The sequence below is a fragment of the Stylophora pistillata genome, chromosome 1 (genome assembly GCF_964205215.1).
Source record: "Stylophora pistillata chromosome 1, jaStyPist1.2, whole genome shotgun sequence".
Classification (NCBI taxonomy): domain Eukaryota; kingdom Metazoa; phylum Cnidaria; class Anthozoa; order Scleractinia; family Pocilloporidae; genus Stylophora; species Stylophora pistillata.
In genome coordinates, this window is record NC_142519.1 from 45,999,233 (window position 1) to 46,021,716 (window position 22,484).

At 39.1% G+C, this 22,484-nt stretch overlaps 1 protein-coding gene across 1 annotated transcript; it reads left to right on the plus strand.

The window, feature by feature from the left end:
* The first annotated feature begins 480 nt into the window (after positions 1 to 480).
* Positions 481 to 21,445, plus strand: LOC111330338 (glutamate--cysteine ligase catalytic subunit). Its single transcript, XM_088759477.1, is given in 21 exon segments — positions 481 to 662; positions 3,075 to 3,164; positions 5,165 to 5,328; positions 7,015 to 7,130; positions 7,372 to 7,421; positions 7,630 to 7,699; positions 8,358 to 8,426; positions 9,123 to 9,236; positions 10,548 to 10,606; positions 10,953 to 11,089; positions 11,743 to 11,817; positions 16,316 to 16,432; positions 16,585 to 16,723; positions 17,426 to 17,541; positions 17,786 to 17,878; positions 18,138 to 18,242; positions 18,334 to 18,415; positions 18,897 to 18,994; positions 19,812 to 19,932; positions 20,243 to 20,491; positions 20,494 to 21,445. Coding segments are annotated over 19 exon segments (2,007 nt in total). The 5' UTR covers positions 481 to 662; positions 3,075 to 3,164; positions 5,165 to 5,178; the 3' UTR covers positions 20,541 to 21,445.
* The last annotated feature ends 1,039 nt before the right edge of the window (positions 21,446 to 22,484 follow it).

The following is a 22,484-nucleotide window of genomic DNA, read 5'->3' on the forward strand; positions in this document are numbered from 1 at the left end:
GGACCTGGACATTGCTTTGCAAAAGATCGACATGCGAAACCTAGTAACGTGGACAAACACTACTTTAACAGTGTCCGTTTGGATTGTTTTCGATGGGTTAGGTAAACTCAGTTATTTTATTGACACTCGAAAAGCGACAATATCGCTTGATTTTTACATTTTACCCATCAATTCACACACAAAACAACTATTCATGTGAGCAGATGTTGTTCAAGCGTCTAAGAACATTCGAATAGCCAGAGAGAAATAACGAGAAGAGTCTGGTGCGCATGCATAATGACAAAAAAAAAAAAAAAAAAAAGAAAAACAAGCAAAAGGCTTGTAGAGGTAGATCTGCCTCAACAATGCTTACTGTCCAAATTTTGGGATCAATTTAGGTATCACATAGATGTGATCGTTGTTAATGTAACCGGATATGCATTCCTAATGACTTTGTTTCCTTTCAATATTTCTTTGCTTTCAATGAAAAATACACGCCCTCGAATTAAATATGGATTTAGCCTCCTTTAAATCACGCATATTTTCGGTGTAATTTCGCAACAAAGCGTTCAGTTGCAAGGAGAACACCGAAGAGTTTGAATCCCAAATTCTCGGAGTTAATCTTTTAAAGTTTTACCGGAGATTTTCAGGAGTCTTTCACATCGTTTGGGCCACCACCAGACGTAAGTGACGCTTACTTGTCTGATAAATATTTCCTTTTTTTATCTATAAAAGTTTTTACATCGTAAATTAAACTCTCTTCGGCCTACATCACTGTATGCATTAGATAACGAACCTTGATGATCTTCGCAGTGTCTAAATGCCAACAAATGTTAACAACTGTCAAGCGTTTTCCAAGAATTAACGTTTTTAACGAGGAGAAGTTTTCTGAGCTTGTGCATGCTATAAAATCATCGAAAAGCCTAGCGATTTTTGCGGTTATGATTCTGTCTGACTGACAAAAAGAAGTCTTTTAGAACTTAACGTGTGAATTTCCGAAAATATGCGTATTGTACCTTTGAGAAAGATAAATTGATCTGAAAGTTTCAGGGCTACATCCTCTCATCGAGTTAAATTGTTGGATGAGCTGTCAGTTTCTCCATAATTTTCCTGAATTGATCTCAATTTAGACTTTTACTTATGGCCGAGAGGTGTTCGAACTCGGCGAGTGTCAAATTCGATGCGTATGCCTTCTCAGACTCCTCTTTTTCGATCACTCTTATTGAATGCTCTTGAGCGGTTGAGCAATCATATTTACGTGATGAACATAAAAGTTAAAGTAACGTAGCTATGCCGCTATTTCTCGCCCTGCCGCTTTTGATTGCCGAGACCCGGTACAATACCAAGAGTGATCTAACACATCATTAACCATCGGAAGACACCTCAAAAGTAGCGCCCACTCTGCTAAGTATTGCTTGTCGCAAAGCATCGTGCAAATTAATGTACAGATCCCCAAAACATGCAGCTATATATAACTTCGGCTTTGTTTGATCTTTAAATGCATGTCATTATTTCAAGTCAGGTTAACATTTGCAAGGTTTACTTTTCTTGAGAATATTTTGAGATCCACCCAAGGTAAATGCATAAATAAACCCTGACGTGATCTCCCCCAATACTGGTTTTATTCTGGCTCGTTGTATTAGCTATTCTTTATTTCTACTTCGGATGTAAATTAGCATATTATGTGGGCGTAGATGCTTAACTTCTTCATTCCCAAGTGTGATTAAAAAGAAAAAAATGTGAAAGTTACAGCTACTATCTTTGATTTTCACAACAACGGAAGGCCGGGGAGAGAAGGAAAAGGAAAGGGGACAGAGTAATGCCGCCAGAAATTAGTCTTCCAGCCTTTCCCCGTCCTCTCCCCCCACCATCCATTCTGACTCAAAGTCAACCATGGCCGCTCTGAAAAAGGATTATCATGGTGAGCTTTTAAGGTTAATTAACTCGTCCTAATAAGTAGCCTACATTGTGGGCTGTGTCAACTTTATTGTCCGGTCCTAGCTTCGAGTGAAAAAAAGATTTTTCACAATAATTTTTCATGTTGCATCGTTTAGCGACAGATAGCGTCTGTAGGTGGAGGAGCACGGTATAGGTTACAACAGGTTGGGCATGCGTTAAGCTGCTTGCTGTCTTGACGGATACTTAGAGTTTCCTTCCGGGACGTTACCCGGGAGGCGGATGCTGATTTTTTATATTGGTCTGGTCGAGCTATGTAAAATTTTATCCTTTTACATATGATGCACGATCCTCGCAGTAGATAGCGCTATTTAAGCAATAGCGAAAATCAGACCTGAAAAAAATCAGGCCTGTACGGGATTCGAACCACAGGTCAGTGGTTCGAATCCCGTACAGGCCTGATTTTTTTCAGGTCTGATTTTCGCTATTGCTTAAATAGCGCTATCTACTGCGAGGATCGTGCATCATATGTGTCTAATACCGCAGTACAAAATAAACGAACTTCATATATTTCATTGTATCTAATTCATCACTTTCACGGGTTTATTACGAATCAACTTAACGGCCTGCTCCCAGTTGGCTTGTTAGCTCAATTGGTAGAGCGCTGCACTAGTATCGCAGAGGTCAGTGGTTCGAATCCCGTACAGGCCTGATTTTTTTCAGGTCTGATTTTCGCTATTGCTCAAATAGCGCTATCTACTGCGAGGATCGTGCATCATACGTATCTAATACCGCAGTACAAAATGTATGAACTTCATATATTTCATTGTATCTCATTTATCCTTTTAATTGTTAACAGTTACGCTTACGGTTGTAACAGGGTGGCAAACGGTTTATAAGTGACGCGGTGATCAAAGTATTTATGGCATGATGTTTTTGTGTATTTATTTTGCTTACAAACCAATTCCGACAGAAGCGAAAAAACTATCATGCGGGACCTGTCCCTACTTTGGACACGATTGTTCCACATTCTTTTCGGCTGTCATTTCGAAAGCGAAGAATTAATGGTGCGCTTCTTATTTTTGTTTATTTCACGCGCTTGAGATGTACTCATACTTCATTCATTTTCACATGACTACATTTGCGCTCTTCTCATGAAGATCCTACCAATTGTAGTTTCCATTACATTTTAATTACAGAAACACACTATTTGTGATAAGGGTGAAGCCCTTTCCTGAATTGTTCGATATCCTGTTGCCTGGACAGTGCGAAACTTCTGGCGGATACTGGTATGAAGACAACCTCGAAGGAGCCGTGTATTTTCCCAACCTGGGTTTTCGAAAATCCACCTCACAATCCATCAATTCCTTCCTGCCCTCATTAAACTAAAATTAACAACAATAGCTCTGTCAGTGTGATAACAGCACTGCAAGTAAACAATTAGGGAAACTATTTCCGGTCCTAGGCCCCTCACGGCATCGTTGTCACGGTATCGCCGCTACAGCAAAGCAAAATGCCACACGTTCCAGGGTATTGCCCCACTCAGAATGCAAATTTCATGGCTTAAATGAAATTATATCTTAGCTTTGTTTTCTTCAACTTTAATTTTGATGAATCCGCTTTAAAACGCTTTAAGTTTTTCTTTCCTGTGACGAAGGACTAACTTCAATGTCATCCTTCGTAACCCTTTACAATACAGTCAACTCTCCGCTAGCAGTGTCACACAATTTTCCCACTCGATTACGGATTGACCTTATTGAGACAACATAGGTGGCCCAAAATTGCACTATGAACCTTTGTAAACAGGTATACGTGTTCATGTTGCAATACAAGCAAAATAAAAGCATATGCCTCCCCATAGTAAAGCTTATTGTGCGAATCTGGGTTACCTGTGGAAACAAAGTTGCAAAAACCTAAAGGGGGCTGGGAACTTCTTCAATTTTCTAAGCAAGTGATGACAGCATCCAAGTTTTGTGACCCAAAGTGAGCGTATCTCAATGCATCATTTATCTATATCTCTTTAGGAACCAGCCTTTATCTATCGCTTGAGGAAGGGGGGGTTGGGAGGGAATGTTTTTCAGGGGTATCAGTCGTTTCCAACAGGGCGTAAAAGGGGGGGGGGGGAACTTTAAAAATTGACTACATTTGAGAGGAATCATAGAATACTAAAAACCCTTAATTTTTGGCGGAGGGAGAGAAGAATCAGGTAAATTTAATCTCAAACAAATAAAATAAAATTAAACGGCGTAACTCTAGAGAAAAAGGCTCCCTCGTCGAGCACTCGAAAGCAAGCGAATAAGCCGACAAGCAAAGGAAAATAAGCCTGATATTTAATCGTTAACTGTTTTCTCTTGGAATAAAATATAGACAGTTATATTTTCCAAGTAATACAATTTTACTTAAATTGATTACTTGGATTTTGTCACCTCTGCAGATAGTCAAAGTTAAAATTTCACATGTTTGAGCGCACTAAACATGTTGTTTATAACACCGCAAAAAATATAGAAAAGTTTCCTCTTAAACACTTAGGACAAGCACTTTCGGTTGAGAGAATGTCGATCATGTTCGACTTTTGTAAAGAGTGTTTAAACGTATCATAATTAAGAAATTTGGACTTTATGCCGGCTTTATGGTCGCCCTCGATGCCTTCGATTACGCCTGCGTAATTTATCTGACCCTACCTGGTAGTGCTTAAAACTAGGCCATTCGGGCAGGACGAATTTTTAAATGGAATGTAAATTGCTTCATGCGCATGGTAATATTCATTATCCAACTACAATCCGTAGATTACAAATAACGCCCAATACGAGTACAAATATCACCGTAGAGAACCGGTTAGACAGGTTTCCTCGCATCGTGCAAGCGAAAAATTGGATTGAAGTTCCAAAATGACGGACAGTTTAAATTATATTTCTGATGACGAAGAGCCGGAATGGCTGGCGAATATTGATCTAAGTTTATTAGATAAATCGAACGAAGAAAAGCAGTTAGAACAATGAAATTTCGTCATTTATTGAGGAAAGCAGTTAGAAAAATGAAATTTCGTCATTTATTGAAGAAAATAGAAACAGCAACACGACATCTCGCCAATTCCGTTCATCTTCCCATACTCCTGTCACGCACTCCCCGTAAATAAGTGTCCCCGCACTGAATTAACAATTTGGTGTGTTGGATAATAAATAACGTTTTAGACGTTTTGGTGTGTCTTATCACCCTACAGGCTCGTCAACATACGGCACAAGTCGTAAAAACACTCAGCGATACTACACCCTTCTTTTGTCCTTCTCAGCTCAAGTATAAAACATGGGTCTCCTTTCTGAAGGATGTCCGTTGTCGTGGTCTGAAACAAAACAGTACAGAGGCGAAGTTCGTAAACACGGTGTTTTACAGTTTCTCCACATTTACAACAGAGAGAAAGACAGAGACCATGATAGTCTGAAATGGGGAGATGAGGTAAGATACCATAATGATCTTTAATATGTAGGCGACTGGATTTAAATGCCCAGTTTTGCTTCAGCAAGAACTGGGCTTCCTAAGCTTCGATTTGCTTATTCATATTTTCATTTTACTCATTGATTTCGAGCACAATTTGAAGTAGATAAACTACAGTAATCATTCATTCGCTCCGACGAAGGGCTAACGCTCGAAACGTCAGCTTTTGTAATCATTACGGTGGCCAATTTACCATTTCAACTTTGTTGATATATCCAATGACTTCTACGTGCAAAGTCACTTCAGACACTATTCCATACTGTATGTAGTTGCAACGTCATTTTAAAAATGATTCACATCATCGTGTGAAGGTATGACGCCGTTTTTTCTTCTACGAAAACGGTTGCTTGAGGGCATGCCACGAGGGAATGGCAAAACAGTACAGTTTAAGTCAAACAGAATTGAGATAATTATCTTCAATATTGCACACTCAAAATTGCTCATTATTATCCAACTACACACCGTAGAGTACAATTAACGCCATAGACGAGTACAAATATCACGCGGTATTTGTGCTCCAGAAAACCGGTTTGACAGGTTTTCTCGCCTCGGGCAAGCGATGAAGTTACGAAAAAAAAATTGGCGGACAATTTGAATCATATTTCTAACGAAGAACGGTCTGTATGGCTGGCAAATGTAGATCCAGCTTTATTAGATGAATCGAACGAAGAAAAACAGCTAGACGATTGGGAAATTTCTTCTTTGATTGAAGGAAATAAAAGTAGCAACACGACAACCCGCCAATTCCGTTCTGGCTTCGCATGCTTCTGTCAGTAAAGTGAATATCCGCGAAGTTCGCCCGCACTGAAATAACAATTTGGCACGTTGGATAATAAATAACTTACTAGACGTTTTGTTGTGTAGTATCGCTGAGTATTTTTAATCGTTATTTGTATTTTGACGAGCCTGTAGGGCTCGTCAAAATACGGCACAACTGGTCAAAATACTTAGTTCTTATTAATCGAGCGGGAAGTCTGTATGAGAGAATCTTGAACGAGGTCGCCAGTACAGACCGAACGCAGTGAGCTGTGTACCAGCGACCGAGGTCAAGATTCTCCCATACAGACCGACCTAGCTCGGTTAATAAGATGTTTATTATATGGCTGTGTCTTATATGCCAGTTTTCTATATTCTTTGTACCTTTTTTTTTCTAGACCGGTCTAGTTGCCGTTCTAGATGGGAAAATCTACACCGCTTTCAATATTGATTTCAGCCAATCAAATTCGTGAATTCGGTAGTTCCCAGTCTTGTGAGACACAGCCATATAATAATCAACGATATTAAACAACAAAACGTCTAATAAGATATAACTATTATGTGACAAGGTAGTCCTGAAATATTTCTATGTCCGTATTATGCCATACGGGATCGTTGCCGAAATGTTTCCACGGAAAGGGTCCTAAGCCGTGTACTTTTACTTACCAAAGGCAGCAAATTCAAATTAAACAAATTTGGTTCGAGCGTCAATCTTAGAACTACTTGCTAATCTCCTTACCTCTAGCCATACTGGGAAATACTGGCCCTCGGTTGTTTCTGCGCCGGGACCTCGCTGCCCTCGGGATGGTATTCCCCGGTACGGCCCTCGCGCTCGGTTAGTAAGAAGTCATTACATTCTGAAATAATTTTATTCAAAATCTTCCATTTCAGATGGAGTACACCCTTTTGAAATTTGACCACGAAAACGAGAAAGTTTACTGCAATTTGAAGGCAAAGGATGTTCTGGATGATTTGTCACTTGTAGAACTTACCGGTAATAATATCAGGTAATGATAGCATACGTGAAAAAATGTGTGTCATTGTACATCTGCAAGGAAATTGATGCAGGCCATTAATTGGTCCAGATCCAAGAGCCTCTTTAGATTGCCAGGGGATAGAATAACCCTTGCTATTTTTCACAAATTAATTCCTTATTGTTGGTTTTGTTTTCTTCCTTTTTGTCTGTTTTCTCTTACGTCTTAATTTTATTGATTTTACTTACTTTTGCCTTTACAATTTTTTTTGCAGCACCTACCCAATTTCTTGGAAGCCTGAATTTGCAAGCTATATGGTTGAAGGTATAATTAAATGGTTGTAAAACATTTGAAGAAAATCTATTGGTCACACCTTACTTCTGATTGCCATACGTCATGGTTTTATTAAAACAGCACGAGCACGCGAAATTAAGGTTACACCTGCCTGTAAGAGAAATGCCGCGACCTCTCTAACGAAAAAAACAAAAATTCCACATTTACTGGTTGCTTTTCTTGATTTTTTTGTTCTTAGCATCACCAGGGCAGCCCATGGGAGAAAGTCTGGCATATTTCAACATTATTGAATTGAACATGAGATTACGGTAAGTCAAAGAGACATGTCAACCTGGAGGAGTACGAGTATCATGCAAGCTGGTGATAAGGGGAAATCTGTCAGTCAGTCTGGGTCCCTCTTTCCGTGTGATTGACATTCTGTCTACCTGATAGTCGGTCGGTTAGACAGTCGGTCGGTCTGTCTGTCAGTCAGTCAGTCAGTCTATCTATCTGTCAGTGACATATGAAGCTATTAATTTTTAACTCATTTGAGAAAGACTCTTCAGCTCAGGCGAGTTTTTTGTTCGTCCCCATGTCCGTGATAAGACGAAAATATCTCTCCCCTCTACCTGTTGGTCAATCAATCTATCCGTCAATCACTACATCTAGTTCAGTACAGAAATATTTTTCCTGTGACCAGCCAGCTCGCAGCTAGGACCCAGGCAATCAGCCAGTCAGAATGTCTGTGAGTCGTTTCCTCTCGGGACGGGGGAGGAGAGCACCCAAAGCTTTTCTAGGTCTCTCTTTCTTGACAGAAGTTAAGGATATTCTTTCAAAGTCAATTCCTTGACGAAAAGTACTTCTATGAGTAAATGTAACACTAAGCATTTACTGTTGACCTTAGGTTTCGCTGTTTCTTCTTAAAGCTGTTGTCCTTTTAATAATTTTGTTTATCTTATATTTTTCCTTTTTTTTGCTCTGAAATAGACGCGAAGAGATGAAGAGATTTTTGAACAAACCTGGAGAAGCTGTTCAGTCTATCGTGGCATTTCCAAGGTATGATCGGTACAGAGTCTAGGAAAAACTCCTAGAGATTTATTTCTTACTAACGGCCTGAGGTCGTTGCAGTACAGACCGAGCGCAGTGGGGTACGTACAAAAGCGACCGGGGGCCAATTTTCCTCGGTACAGCTCCAGCATGCGAGTCAGTGAATAGTTTATTGCAAGGAACTTGGAATAAATTTCTTTGTTTTAAATTCGCCGGCTTTCGTGAACAAAATACATGGCGTATGACCATTTGCGTGGAAAAGGTCCGTAAAATACGGACAAAGTACGAACCAATCAGAATACTCGGACCTCCCGTCTGACTTCTATGATATATCATAAATATAAATACTTTGAAGTCTAAATTCACCGCAAGACTAGCAAAGACATTGCTCAATAGTGAAGGAATTTTGTATTAACAACCAAGGGATCTCACAAGCCATGGATTATGATTAAAAACTATTCACCGAAGTGAGGGCGGCTAATGATGGATATCTACAGATAGTTGCTCAAGCTTAGTAGAGGTTATTCGAAGTTTGATAGCCAATAAGAGCACGCCTTCAAAATTATCCACTTTTTCAGTAAATACCAACACTGGATATTCCCCCAGGAGCATATTCGGTCCTGTGACACGTCTTGACCAGTTTCGCACGAGCAAAAAAATTTTGATGGATTATGATAACAGAAATGAAGAATGTTTTACTTCCAGGCTGGGATGCCCCAACTTTACGTTTCCAATTTTTGAACCAACTCCGACCAAAGAATTGTCTTATTCGATGTTTATTCCTGACCAGGCTGTCTGTCAGAATCAACTCAGATTCAGGTAAGAAAACCAGCTCAAAGAGTGAGAATTGTATATTTGATGACCAGAAACAATGACAATAGGTGCAGCGACTACCTCTTCTAAGTCGTGTTACGTGCACGAATGACCAACAAATGTCCGCTAACAAAGCATATATGAAAATAGACTCCCGAGTACGATATATGGCACGCAACAAAAATGTAACAACAAGCAGTTACCCATTTTAACTATTATTTAATTAGTTTTACATTGTTTAATTTACTTAGGTTAAAGATTAAGTTAAGCAGTTCATAAAGCAGGCTTACAATCCTTCATGCCGTGTAAGTGTTCGTCGTCTTGATCAACTTCTAATTCCAACATCCGCCGACTGAAGACCACAGCGCTTGGCTTTCTTGATTTATCGCATTCTTTCCTTGTACACAAATTCTTCCGGAGGACTTCATAGTGAACTCTGTATTCTTTATCTTCTTCCCTTCTCGTTTATCGTCTTTTTCTTCTCTTTCTTCTCTCCGGATATCGCAAGGTCAAAAAGTCATAGCCTTGTCATATCATAGCTTCCAAAAGTTCAGTCAGCAAGCCACGAGGGTAAGCCCTCGGGCAAATCTCTTTTGTATATCTCACAAGCCAGCTTTTATACATTTAATTTAGTTATCTAGAATGTTCTATTACTATTTATGGCGTATTACAAGTTGTACTATTTTTGGAAACTGCTGAGTCACATGAAAGAAGTTTCTGGAATATTACAGATTATAGATAATTCTAGAAAAGTGTGGGATTGCGTGACAGAATCAGTAAAAATAATTCGATCCTCGTAACAGTCGTCAACTGCTCTTCAAACCTAGACTTATGGAATTTAAAGGAAATCAAAGGATAGATCCAAGGGGGAAGGGTGATGGATTGGATTTTTAAAATACACCCCTTTAAAAAAACACAACCAAAAGTACCACAAAGAAGAAATTCTTGACCCGTAAACTCGGTTTTTCTCCTTTTAGCACAGGAAAACCCCTCGAAAAAACTGCTTAAAACTCACTACGCCTTTATCTAGCGTAGCTTGTGGTTTAGTGTATTATTTTAGGTGGAGCTGGGAGAGGTTTGAGATGCGGATGATGGAAACGCAGATTCACCTCTCGACGCTTTCAGGCGCACACAAAACTCTCTGTTACGCGATTTGTTTAAGTATAGTTTAGTGTCCAATTGGTATCATCCAACTTCTTTCCTAGTTCCGGCTTAGAAGCCGTCCAGTTGACCTAGTTTTTAAGTTATGCTTTTCAGCATTTTTTTTTTGACGATTTTGGATGATTATTTATTTAATTATTTTGTCGTTTTTATTAGCTCAATGACTCAAAACATTCGAGAAAGAAGAGGTTTAAAAGTTGCTATCAACGTACCAAGTACGTTTGGTTAATTGATATTTTCGCGTGCGTTTATTTGTTTGTTTCTTTTCGTCTCTTTGCTATTTTTGTGTAAAGAACTTATGGCTTGACCATCGCCTGTAATCGTGTCATTACAATTATCGTGTGACCCCAAAAGCACTATAATTATTGAGAAACATCGGGCAGAAGTCCCTGTATGAGGGGCTGTACCCGATGGCGTAAGAAGGGCCTGAAAAAGCCCTACGTCTGCACGAGATGCTTGTAAAATGCGATCAATGAACGTGTTTTCAAACATTGTCGTTTATTTCTGTGTGACAACAAGTAGCTGTTTATCTCTTCCTGACTTGTTTCCATCACTTTTCAGTCTTCAAAGACGCAGATACTCCTTCACCTTTTACGGAGACGTTTTCCACCCTTGAAGGAGAAGGAGCAGAGGCTGCTTTGCCAGATCACATCTATATGGACAGTGTAAGCTGCGGCTTAGGGATGTCTTGTCTTCAGGTACACTCTTACCCAGATAGGTTAAGTGTTTACTTGACCCAAAAGGTCTATACAGCCAGAGCTTGTCCCGCGGTTTTCAGAGCTAGTGTCTAGGAGTCCTTACTACTTCCACTTGGAAGGGATGCTAGTCCATCGAAAGGCTACCCCCCCCCCCCCCCCACCACAGTATTTCATCAGACTTCCCTGACGATTCGTCAGTACCCATTTGTACTCCTGGCTGGAGAGAGGCACTGTAAAAGTAAAGTGTGTTATTGCCCAAGAATACAACACAATGAGGTATGATGACCCGGTCAAACCCGGATCTCTCGACTCGAAGTGCAACGCTGTTATCATCAGGCCGCGTTTCCCCCTTTCTGCTTTTAAGTTGGAACTCAAGTCTATGAATATACTAAAAATATTACGATAGTCTGAGAGTCAATAAAGAACCTTGCTTCTCCTGCTCGAATTTGTGGCCCGGACGCTACGTACTTGAACCATAAACTCGAGTGGAAGGAACTCGGTTAGCGACTTAAAGTACGGAAATCGTACTCGGTAAGTAAGAATGTCTTTATTTTGATTTTTTTCTTCTAATGAACCTGTTAATCATGCCTTTAGGAAAGAAGTTTATAGGTCTTATAACTGATTAAAAATTATATTTCTCTTTGAAACAAAAGGTCACTTTACAAGCTTGCAACATCACAGAAGCAAGGTTCCTCTACGATCAACTCGCGGTAGTGAGTCCCATATTGGTATGTAAACATGGCACCTTTGCCTCATCAGATCCCATTTAACAATTACGCGACCCAGACTTAGAGAATATGATTTACTAATCCGGTCGAATTCGTATCGGGGAAATTTCCATCCTTGAGCTTGAGGCGTAAACTGCTTTACATGAATTCCTTTTCCCGCAACCTTGTAACGTACCAAATCTATGCGTGTGAATTTGACTGGTTTATCTGCCTCAAAAAATTCACATTTTTGTTTCATCAGTTTTACGCAATACTCAGTAGCATCTTTTACGTTTTACCTGATTTGAATTATCTTTTATCGCGACCATCACTCCGGTCCCTTAGTAACATTGACTCAATGCGAGGCCACCATTTTGAAATTTCGCGCACCTGATACAGTCACCTTGTATGAGGACATTATAATAACAATAATAATGATGATAATATTTAATATTTATATAAAGCAAATTAACAAACAGGAGGATATGATCAAATGCTCTTTACATGATGAAGTTGAATAAGAAATCACTGTTACAAATTTGAATGCACAATAAATTGCGAATATGTATACTATATGAAATACTAAAAAGAAATTATAAATTAAACACTTCCCTAAAATAGTGAGTTTCGAGCGAGATTATAGCGAGATATGACGCAATCCTCAACCAATCAGAGTACGCACACCTCCATAATCACCGTAACAATTATTATTAAAGGTGGATATGATAATTCTGCTTGTGTAATTGCTCTGAAACTTGGGCATTGTTTTTCGTCTTACTTAAAGAGATTCTCATTCTCAGTCATATATTTCAAGTAAGGAACTCGGAACTTGGATTATAACACAACCAAAGTAAAGCACGCGCTCTAATTGGTCAATTCAGCGTCCACCATTTGCCCTTGGGTGTACGTTGCTGTCATGAGCAAATGCAAAGACTAGTTTTCCGCGCGCGTTTGTTTTTTCTGGTCACATAAGATTTGTTAAATAAAAGAAAACTCTTTTGTTACAAGGTATCAGTGTTATGCTATAAAACAAATGGTAAACGCCACAGCGTAAACTATTGAGATATGGATGCACTTGGGAGGTTTACTAAGCACTCAAGAGGCTAGAGTCGCTCTCAGTCATCGCCTCGCGCAACTCTTAGGGCTCTTTCATGCTTAGCAACCTCCCGCGTGCATCTATTTAACAATTATTCCACTCGCGCTTGTTGGATATGAGATGATTATCGCCAACGATAATCGTTGGCGATAATCATCTCATATCCAACAAGCGCGAGTGGAATAATTGTTTTATTAAAAACGTTAAATTAAATAGCTGTTATTACAGTTGAGCCCACGGTACAGCGGTATTAGTTACAGAGTGCGCGAAAGCGAGGCTTTCGGGTCAAATGGAATCACCTCCACAAACACTCGTATGACAATTTGACCTGTGGAGTGTTTTCTTCGTTTGTGATTGCAGAGCTGGTAGTTCATCCGGCCTAATTCTGTTGTGAAAATTATTGTGAGGCAATGCATCGCTTATAGATGTGTTCACAGAAGTAATAAGCCACTGTTCAAAACTGTCGTGGCATTCTTTACTGACCTATAAACAATGCTAAGCTTCTTCGAACCTGGTTGCTTAGAATAAAGAGAAAAGACCCTCCTGTGTCGAAACATTCTTACCTCTGCAGTCAGCACTTTTCTGAAGATTGTTTTAAGCGTTGTGTGGGAGGAAAACGATATCTAAAAAGTGGATCTGTTCCTACAAGATTCAGTTTTTCACCGGAGGAAAAGCCAAAGCGGAAAGCTCCTGTTGATCGCTCAGCTGCAGGTGAGACAAAAACAAAGCGCGAAGTCAAAGATGAAGTTCTACTGAACTCCCAGTCTAACTCTATCGATAATTTAGCTGATTTAGAATCTGTTGATATTCCATTTCAAGATAGATAGATAGATAGATAGTTTATTATCAAAAACCTTGCAGCCACAGGCTGAATTACGTTTGATTTACAATAAAATATATACTACAAAAATACATGGCTAAGAAGAACTAATTAAAAAGACAAAAATATATAATTAAGAGAAAAACAATATTACATCATTGCTTTATGGACATAGTGATGGATAAAACTATTTCGAGTACGAATGGTGTGGAGGCGCCGTGTAGTAAAAGAGTGCTGACTCCTTAAATTGACTTCGCACTCATTCTTGGGAGGTAGTAAGCTATAGAGCTTGTGCGAGGGATTAGACAGGATGGAATTAAAAAGCTTATTACATAAGAACTCGCGGCGGTTGTGTAAGGGAACTAGACCAGTCAAGAAGATGGATTTCCTAGTTTCATTACTGATAAAGCTGAGGCGGCTAAAAGCAAAGAGGAACTTTTAATCGAGCAACTTAAAGAAAAGGAAGAAGAAGTGAAGCGCTTGAAAGAATGTCTCCAGGTTCAGAGGAAGGAACTCGAAGAAGAACTTATTGAAAAAATGAAACCGGACTTGAACAAGAAAGGGAGCTTAGGAAAGAGTTGGAAAGTATGCTCCAACAAAGTCTCTTTAACATTGATAATATTAAGAGTAATTCAAAGTTGTTGCGATTCTATACTGGCTTTCCAAACTATGAAGTTTTCAGCACAGTCCTTAGCTTTTTAAGTAGTCTTTATTGCCTTTATTATCTCCCGATTTTCTCTCAATAAAGTAATTCATCATGTTCTCAATTGTGAACGGTGGAAATTCAGCACTCTGGATGGGACACCAGTTTGCAGCTTGTGGAAACTCGTACGGAGTGTTCGGAGAACTCGTGCTGGACGAGGAAACATCATCATTATTTCTTGAGTCAGTTGCTAAGTGTTTCCAACCTTCGGTGAAATTGTTTTCCCATCCATTTTTTATGTAACTTACAATTCTACAAAAAAGATAAAGTTATATACGCTTAAAAGGGAGAAAAAAATACTGTTATTGCTGTACGAATATTAGGCAGGAGGAACGATCGTACATCCTACCGCTCACCTTTGCATTAGTTCGCGTTTGTTGGCGTCACTCGAAGCACTACCATCTTTTGCTGTTCCTACACAGTATGAAAGCCACGTTCTCAGCCTAGGCTTTGTTAAATGACGAGGACAGTTTCCACTGAGTAATTGTAGCCTCTCTTCTTGTGAGATAAATGAAAAATCTGGACGGGAACTCGTAATTATTTTTCTCGAATTTTTATCATTAGGCGCTTGCTTTCTCTTGAAAGATTGACCCGAAAGCCTCGCTTTCGCGTACTCTGTAACTAATACCGTTGTAGCGTGGGCTCAACTGTAATAACAGCTATTAAATTTTATTAAATATTTAGCTCCCTTTTAATTTTAATCTGACATGTACGCTTGCCATATTTGTAGATTATGGTATATTGGCTGATATACCATAATTGCTAAGCCAATAAAAAGTCTTGAATTGCATTATTCAATGATCTAGTTTTCAATAAAACTCATTATAGTTCACCACGAAATTTTCTCCGATTCTTGTCGGTTCAAATTGATCACGGACTCGATAGTCTTCATCCGCGGGGCAGTTATCAGCCGATAGTTCCTCGACAGAAACGCTCTATTGTTTAAATAGTGAACGCTGTGGTGTTTACCATTTGTTAATTGAACGTCCACGAAAGTGAGGTGTTATTTTCCTCTCTTAAGTCACTTTTGCGTAGGGTCAATGTAAGGTCAGCTCTTAGTTAGCTTTCTAGAAGTGTTGTAAACTTTAGTAAACTAGGCTGGTTGCCCTTTTTTTATGAAATCAAATGAAATAAACGTACGATGATTTTTAAGAGCCTTAAAGGCGATGTTCCGATTTACATCAGAGACTTGCTCAAGACGAATAGTTCTGTACACAATAGACCTACTAGACACGGCAATTTAAATTTAGTGTATCCCAAATACCTAAGAAATAACGATGGTGGCAAGGCATTCAGTGTTGACGCAGTAAGGTTATGGAACAGCCTTCCCCATAATATTTAATAAGCCTAGTGTAAAACTATTCAAAACAGCTGTGAAAAAGCATCTTATAAGCTCATATAAAAACCTAAACAACTTTGAATCAATATTAAGCAATAGTACATTATCTAACTTTAATTTTTTTAAATTAATTTTATCTTTCTCAATATTTTTAATCTATCCTGCTATTTCTATTATAGAATTTTCTAATTATTAATATATCTATTTATTTATCAGTTTTTTGTAATGTTGTATAATCTAGTTAGAGGACCACCGGTTTGTCAGCTACACAGCTGTTACGTGGCCCCCTCTATAAATAAAGTCCTTACTTAGTTACTTACTAGTTAATGCATGGGATATAATTTGTCAATTTGTCGGGCAATATTTCACTGTGCGGCTACCTAAATTCTGATTAAAAGCTTGTTTGAATCGAAAATGTCCCCCACTATTTGAACCCCGGGATATGATAAAAAACTAACCTGGTTTTTTTTCCCGTTCATACTGCAAGTTACGGAACGTCGGTCCGTTACTTACAGTACGGACCTTCAACTCAGTAAGATGCATTTGTTTTTTAATCGTTAGATGGCTTTGTCTGCTGGAACTCCTATTGCACGAGGATATCTTTCCGATGTAGATTGCCGCTGGGGAATAATTTCTGAGTCAACAGACGATCGAACTCCTGAGGAAAGAGGCCTCGAGGTAGGTTTTAAGATTAAACAATTTTTAAACATTCTGAATTCTTTAATCGTAGTTTTTCAACTACTATCTTTCATCGTCTGACTTTCATTTTCATATTTTTGCAAAAGAAAACCTCTTACTTCTGATTCAGTATTGTGTTTCCTTTTCGACAGCCATTGAAGGAAAACAGATATGTGATACCGAAGTCACGATATGATTCCGTGAGTACATATCTGTCAGCTGAAGGAAATGGCTACAACGACATCGACTTAGTGTATGACGAAGATATTTACCAACAGCTCGTCGTTGCTGGTAAGTCCTGCACTTTGGCAACAACAGAACACATTGATGATAGGTTTCGGACCTTGCAAATCGCAGCGACTATTAGAATTATGAACGCAGCTACATTTTCATACTATACAAAGGGTGAGAGCTTTTGTTCACATGGCATTCCTCGGAGAATGAGAAAAATCAATTCTAAATGCTACACTGGCCCCCCTACTTGCATTTAAGAAATTTCCCTCCGCACACGCGAGTCAAGTGGTAGCTCGTTAACAGTTTCAATACTTTGCTTCTTCAGTAACTACTTTTCCTTTAATTTTGTTTCCAAAATGTACTTTATTTGACCAGCAAAAGTGCTTCATTATGAATTTTGCATGGCCTGCGGTGTACAAAAAGCGCACTTCTGGTGGAGTAAATGACAATTTGTCACCTCCACGAGGATATCTTCACCAGGACATCTGTTGTTGACCCTTTCATTCTCTAATATATTTTTTTGTTCGCGTCTCGCACTCCTTCCCAATGAAAATATTTTAAAATAAGATCAAAGAGCCTGAGATAAACCGAAAAACTGAGAACATTAATCAGGCTGAATTCAGGTAAAACGGGTGAGTTGTGTTCATTTCGCCTCGAAATCTGATACCTCTGACAGCAAACAAAAGAAATAGAGAAATTCCTTCTGTTCTCAAATTTGACGTTCTTTTATGTAACGCTGCTTTATCGTCAATATTCTAGGCGTTGATGAGCCGCTGGCCCGACATGTCGCACACTTGTTCATCTGGGATCCTGTGGCGTCTCTGTGCCTTGAAGACCTTTACAAAGATGACGAGGAAAGCTCAGATCTCTTTGAGGTGAGATGTAACAACATTGGTCTCAGAAGCTCGGCTTGAAACATTCTTCTGTTGAATTCTTTGAATTCCATGGTAGGTTTAAATTTTGTCAAAAGTTGTTGGACATTTTTTGGAAGTACTGCAAACATGTGAAGGGCTAAATTCTCGAAGTTAGGGTTCGACAAGTTGCCACGTTTTGAGATCAGTATAAGCAACTTAGACTAAGTAAGTTACAAAAATGTAGATTCTTCATTTTTATTAACAGAACATAAACTCCACCAACTGGCAAACTGTGCGTTTCAAGCCACCACAGCCTAATTCCTCGATGGGATGGAGAGTGGAGTTCAGGTCCCTTGATGTAAAGAAGATGACACCTCTATCTTTGTTCCTTTGTGTTTTAGTTTTGGTACTAGTCCACAGAGACATTTAATGAAGTACGCCAGAATGGGATCTGTTTATAATATATCTTCTTGCAAAATTAGAGATGAATTCCTCAGTGGCCAAAGTGGTCGAGGAAGCAGGAACTCAGTGATTACTGTTTTTTCCCATATGGTATAATTGATTAATAAGTTCCGCCATTTATTTTTGGTCTTATGGTGGTTCAAATTTTTTGTTAGATACAACTGACAGACTTTGAGAATGCCGCTTTTGTGACATTTGTGATACTCCTCACGAGGGCGATTTTGTCCTTTGATCTCAATCTGCTCATTCCTATGTCTAAGGTGGGTAGAATTTCGTGGAAGAGGGGAAGGGGGAGACACTGTGACCTTTTGGTTAAGATGCTTTATTCAATTGCTAATGTTGTTTTGCCAGGTAGATGAAAATATGGTCAAAGCGCAAAAGAGGGACGCTGTCAGACAGGGAGAGTTTAGTTTCAGGAGAAATCTGTGTAAAAGTGAGCAAATTGTCCAGTCTATTCATCTCTTACACTGTATTTCGACAAGTTATTGGCTGCTTTTAACTGACATAGCTCAGCTTAGTACCGTATTTCCGTCTTGCACTCTACTCGGCTAATAGGGTCTTATAGGGTATTTGCATAAACAAACTGTTTCCAATAAATAAAGGCTGATAGTTTCGAAAGAAACTGTTTGGGGCTGCGTCGGTGGGGGTAACGAAATAATTTGGATATATGAACAAAGTTCAAATGGTAAATTGGCCACCGTAACGATTACAAAAGCTGACGTTTCGACGAAGGGCTAACGCTCGAAACGTCAGCTTTTGTAATTGTTGCAGTGGCCAATTTACCATTTGAACTTTGTTGATATATCCAAATTGTTTCCAATAAACGCGCGCAATTGTTTCTGCCCTATTTAATCTAAACACCATATTTCATACACGAGTTTAAAACACGACTCGTTACGTATTGTCTCCGAAAGGTGTTGCTGTGAAAGAGGCTGAAAATTGCCCAAACGGCGACCTACGTCATGACGGAGAATTTGAATTGATGTCGATTGACAAGATTATCAACGGCAAGGTGAGAGTTAACAAATGGTAAACACCGCAGCGTACACTATTGAGTTTTGGATGCACGCGGGAGGTTGTTAAGCACAAAAGAAGCGTAAGAGTCGCTCTAGGCGATAGCCGAGAGCGACTCTAGCTTCTTGAGTGCTTAGCAAACCTTCCAAGTGCATCCATAACTCAATAGTGTACGCTGTGGTGTTTACCAATTGTTTTATAACTTAAGATTGATACATTGTAGCTAAAGAGTTCCCTTTTATTTAACAAATCTTACGTGATCAGAAAAAACAAGCGCGCGCGCAAAAATATTCTTTGCATTTGCTCACGTCAGCAGCGTACTCCTACGGGCAAATGGGGGACGCTAAATTGACCAATCAGAACGCGCGCTTTACTTTGGTTATGTTATAAATAAAGATGAAGACGACTGCCGCATAGATAACCCAAATCTTAAAATAATCCCTCCTGATTTTTCCTTTAGCTTTTGATTAAGAAGAGGGACGCACACATGATCGTGGAGTGAAGATAACATATTTCAATAAGATCTTCATCGGATCCGTCATTTTTCGTCTTATTTGAAACTTTTGCTTCAATAAACAGTATAAGATGGAGCTTCGTAGAACTATGCAACTTTTCTTACAGAATACGTTTTCCAATATGTTTTCCTTTTAAGCTTTATATTATAATTTCATTTTAATGACTTATTAATTTTTTATTCGTGATCATTTTGTTATCTTTTTCTAGCATACCACTTAGTTTCACTCGCCGACATAAAAAAATACCAAGCATGAACAAGATAGTTATCTTTACTTGATGTCTGACTTCTCGTTTTGTAGGATGGCGATTTCCCCGGCTTGATTCCACTCATAAACCGTTACCTAGCGACCACAGATATCGACCTGAACACGCACTGCACCATTTCCCAATATTTGAACCATATTTCGAGAAAGGCCTCCGGTAAGTTAACAGCAATAGAGTTTTACGTAGATAACAAAGGACTTAAGGTTTGACTCTGCTAACTCCTAACTCTTACATTACGGTAGAACATGATAAAATGTAACCCTTTGTTAGGGCTAACGGTTTTACTTCACTGCAATGCACAATGCCCAACGATGTAATAACTCCAGGGTATCCTTAAAAGAAGGAGGTCAACCTCTAAGAGGGTGGGGGGGGGGGGAGGCACAAAGTTCAATCCTAAAATAAATCTTTTCCCCCTTAACTAAGGCATTTTTTTGTCGCGATCATTACTTTTTACTTTTTGCTCAAGGCGAATTACTTACAACAGCTCAGTGGATGCGAAGATTCGTGGAAAGTCACACGGACTACAAGCGAGACTCAATCGTCAGTGAGAGGATCTGTTACGATCTTTTGAGAAAAATTGATCTCATTGGCCAGGGAGAGGCTAAAGCACCCGAACTCTTTGGAGAGTTCACTACTCCAAGGATAGGTGACGCTATATTTAAGAAGTATCTTGAAATGAAAAGGAAGATAAAAAACTTTGAAGATGACAGTACTATAGGAATGACAGCTTGATGAGATGCGATATTTTAAAACCAACTTGTTAATATTGTAAATATTACTAACAAAAATGAGTGCTTGGTTTATCTAGTGCTAACAAATCCTCGTTGTGCGCCGATAATCGATTTGTGTCAGGATCTAAGCAACGGCGCATCTACCCATCCCCTAATGAAACTCAACAATAACCCTACTCGTAATCTTTTGACTTTTGTTAGGCTAGGGGAGGGGGGAGTAGGTGCACCGTTCCTCAGTTACTCTCATTAATCGTTGTTATTATATGGCTGTGTCTCACAAGGACTAGGAACTACCGAATTCACGAATTTCATTAGCTGAAATCAATATTGAAAGCGGTCTAGATTTTTCTATCTAGACCGGCATCTAGACCGGTCTAGAAAAAAAAGTTACAAAGAATATAATGTTCCGTTGCTTTCTGGACACAGCCATATAACAAACATCTTATTAACCGAGTTAGGTCGGTCTGTCTGGGAGAATCTTGACCTTGGTCGCTGGTACAGACCTCACTGCGTTCGGTCTGTACTGGCGACCTCGGTGAAGACTGTCCCATACAGACCTCCCGCTCGGTTAATAAGAACTAGTATTTACAGCTGAAAAGTGTTAACTCTCATAAAAATTAAGTGGACCGACGATGTATTACTCTACATCGAATGATAATATTCACAAGTTTATTAGACTGCCGTTTAAATCGTTTGCTGACAAATAATCATCTGAGACAAAATCGAGAGAGGTCACCTTCTTTTAAAGAATGCTCTAACCAACTACTTTTTAAACGCATTTTGCATTATTAACCTTTGTTTTTGGCACCAAAATATTCCGGAAGGTGTTGTTAAGGACACGAGATTTATCAGTTGTAAATACTTCCTTTTGTGAAGAAAATAAACAAAACGAAACAAAACCTGTAAAGGAAATAATAAACTTACTTTATTTTCCAGTAGGAGTTTTGAACTTATGGGTATCATTTGGTCGCAGATACACTTCTAGTTTACTTTTAGCCTTATTAACTTCATAAAATAGCTGGTAGCGCCCGTGGGCAATACGAAAGGAATCCTGTGTTATAATGGGATAACTGAGATGGGCCCACCTTGCCCGCTCGGGATTTCCCGCTTTGATTCCGCGCAAGAAAAAGATTGTGAAGTGGACGTAAAAAAAAAAATTGTGACTTTTGGACAGTGTGGGCGATAAAGTCGAAAACAAAAAAGACACAAACGACCCTCGTGAATTTATTGTGCAACAAATGAAGTTGGCTTTTTTTCCCGGCTCTCGAAATAAACAGGTCAGATTTTTTTGCTACAAAATTTTATTGACAAAGTGTGTGGTGAAGATGGCTGGTTATTAGCCTGAGTCTTTTTTTTGTGTGTGTTTTTACTGACCTCGACTTCGTCTCGGTTCATAAGACACAAAAAAGGAACTCGGCCAATATCCAGCCATTATCGCCTGGTTATAACGCATGTATTATATTGATAATATAATGAACATAGTATGCATTATCTGATCAGTCAATCCTTTTTCCAATCGGATGCTTTATCATGTTATAGAGCCAGCATATAACCAGTTAAGTCATAAAAGCAACAGAACACAAATTTTTCACCTTAAACTAAAAAAGGTTTCATGCTGACTCTTTACACAACTTACTACATGGAAATGGGTATTTGTCACTACCGCTCCAGGAATCTGATTGATAAAACGAAACATTATTCATATGATCACAGTTGCAAGCCATCGTTACTATCTTACAAACCTAACTTCAGCGGGCACGCAGATTACGAATCGACTATTTAGAATTACAGCTCAGCATTTTGGTGTCGAAAATTGCCTCCGTGTGGTAACCTTAACACTCAGAAATCACAATCAAACCGTTTTATTTCATAGCACGCACAAAAAATACACTGGTCTCGATGTTGTTCCTAAAAAACTCTCTCCGTGGGCAGCAAAAACGTGCTCCAGTATCAGTTGCACAACAAATTCCATAGGTC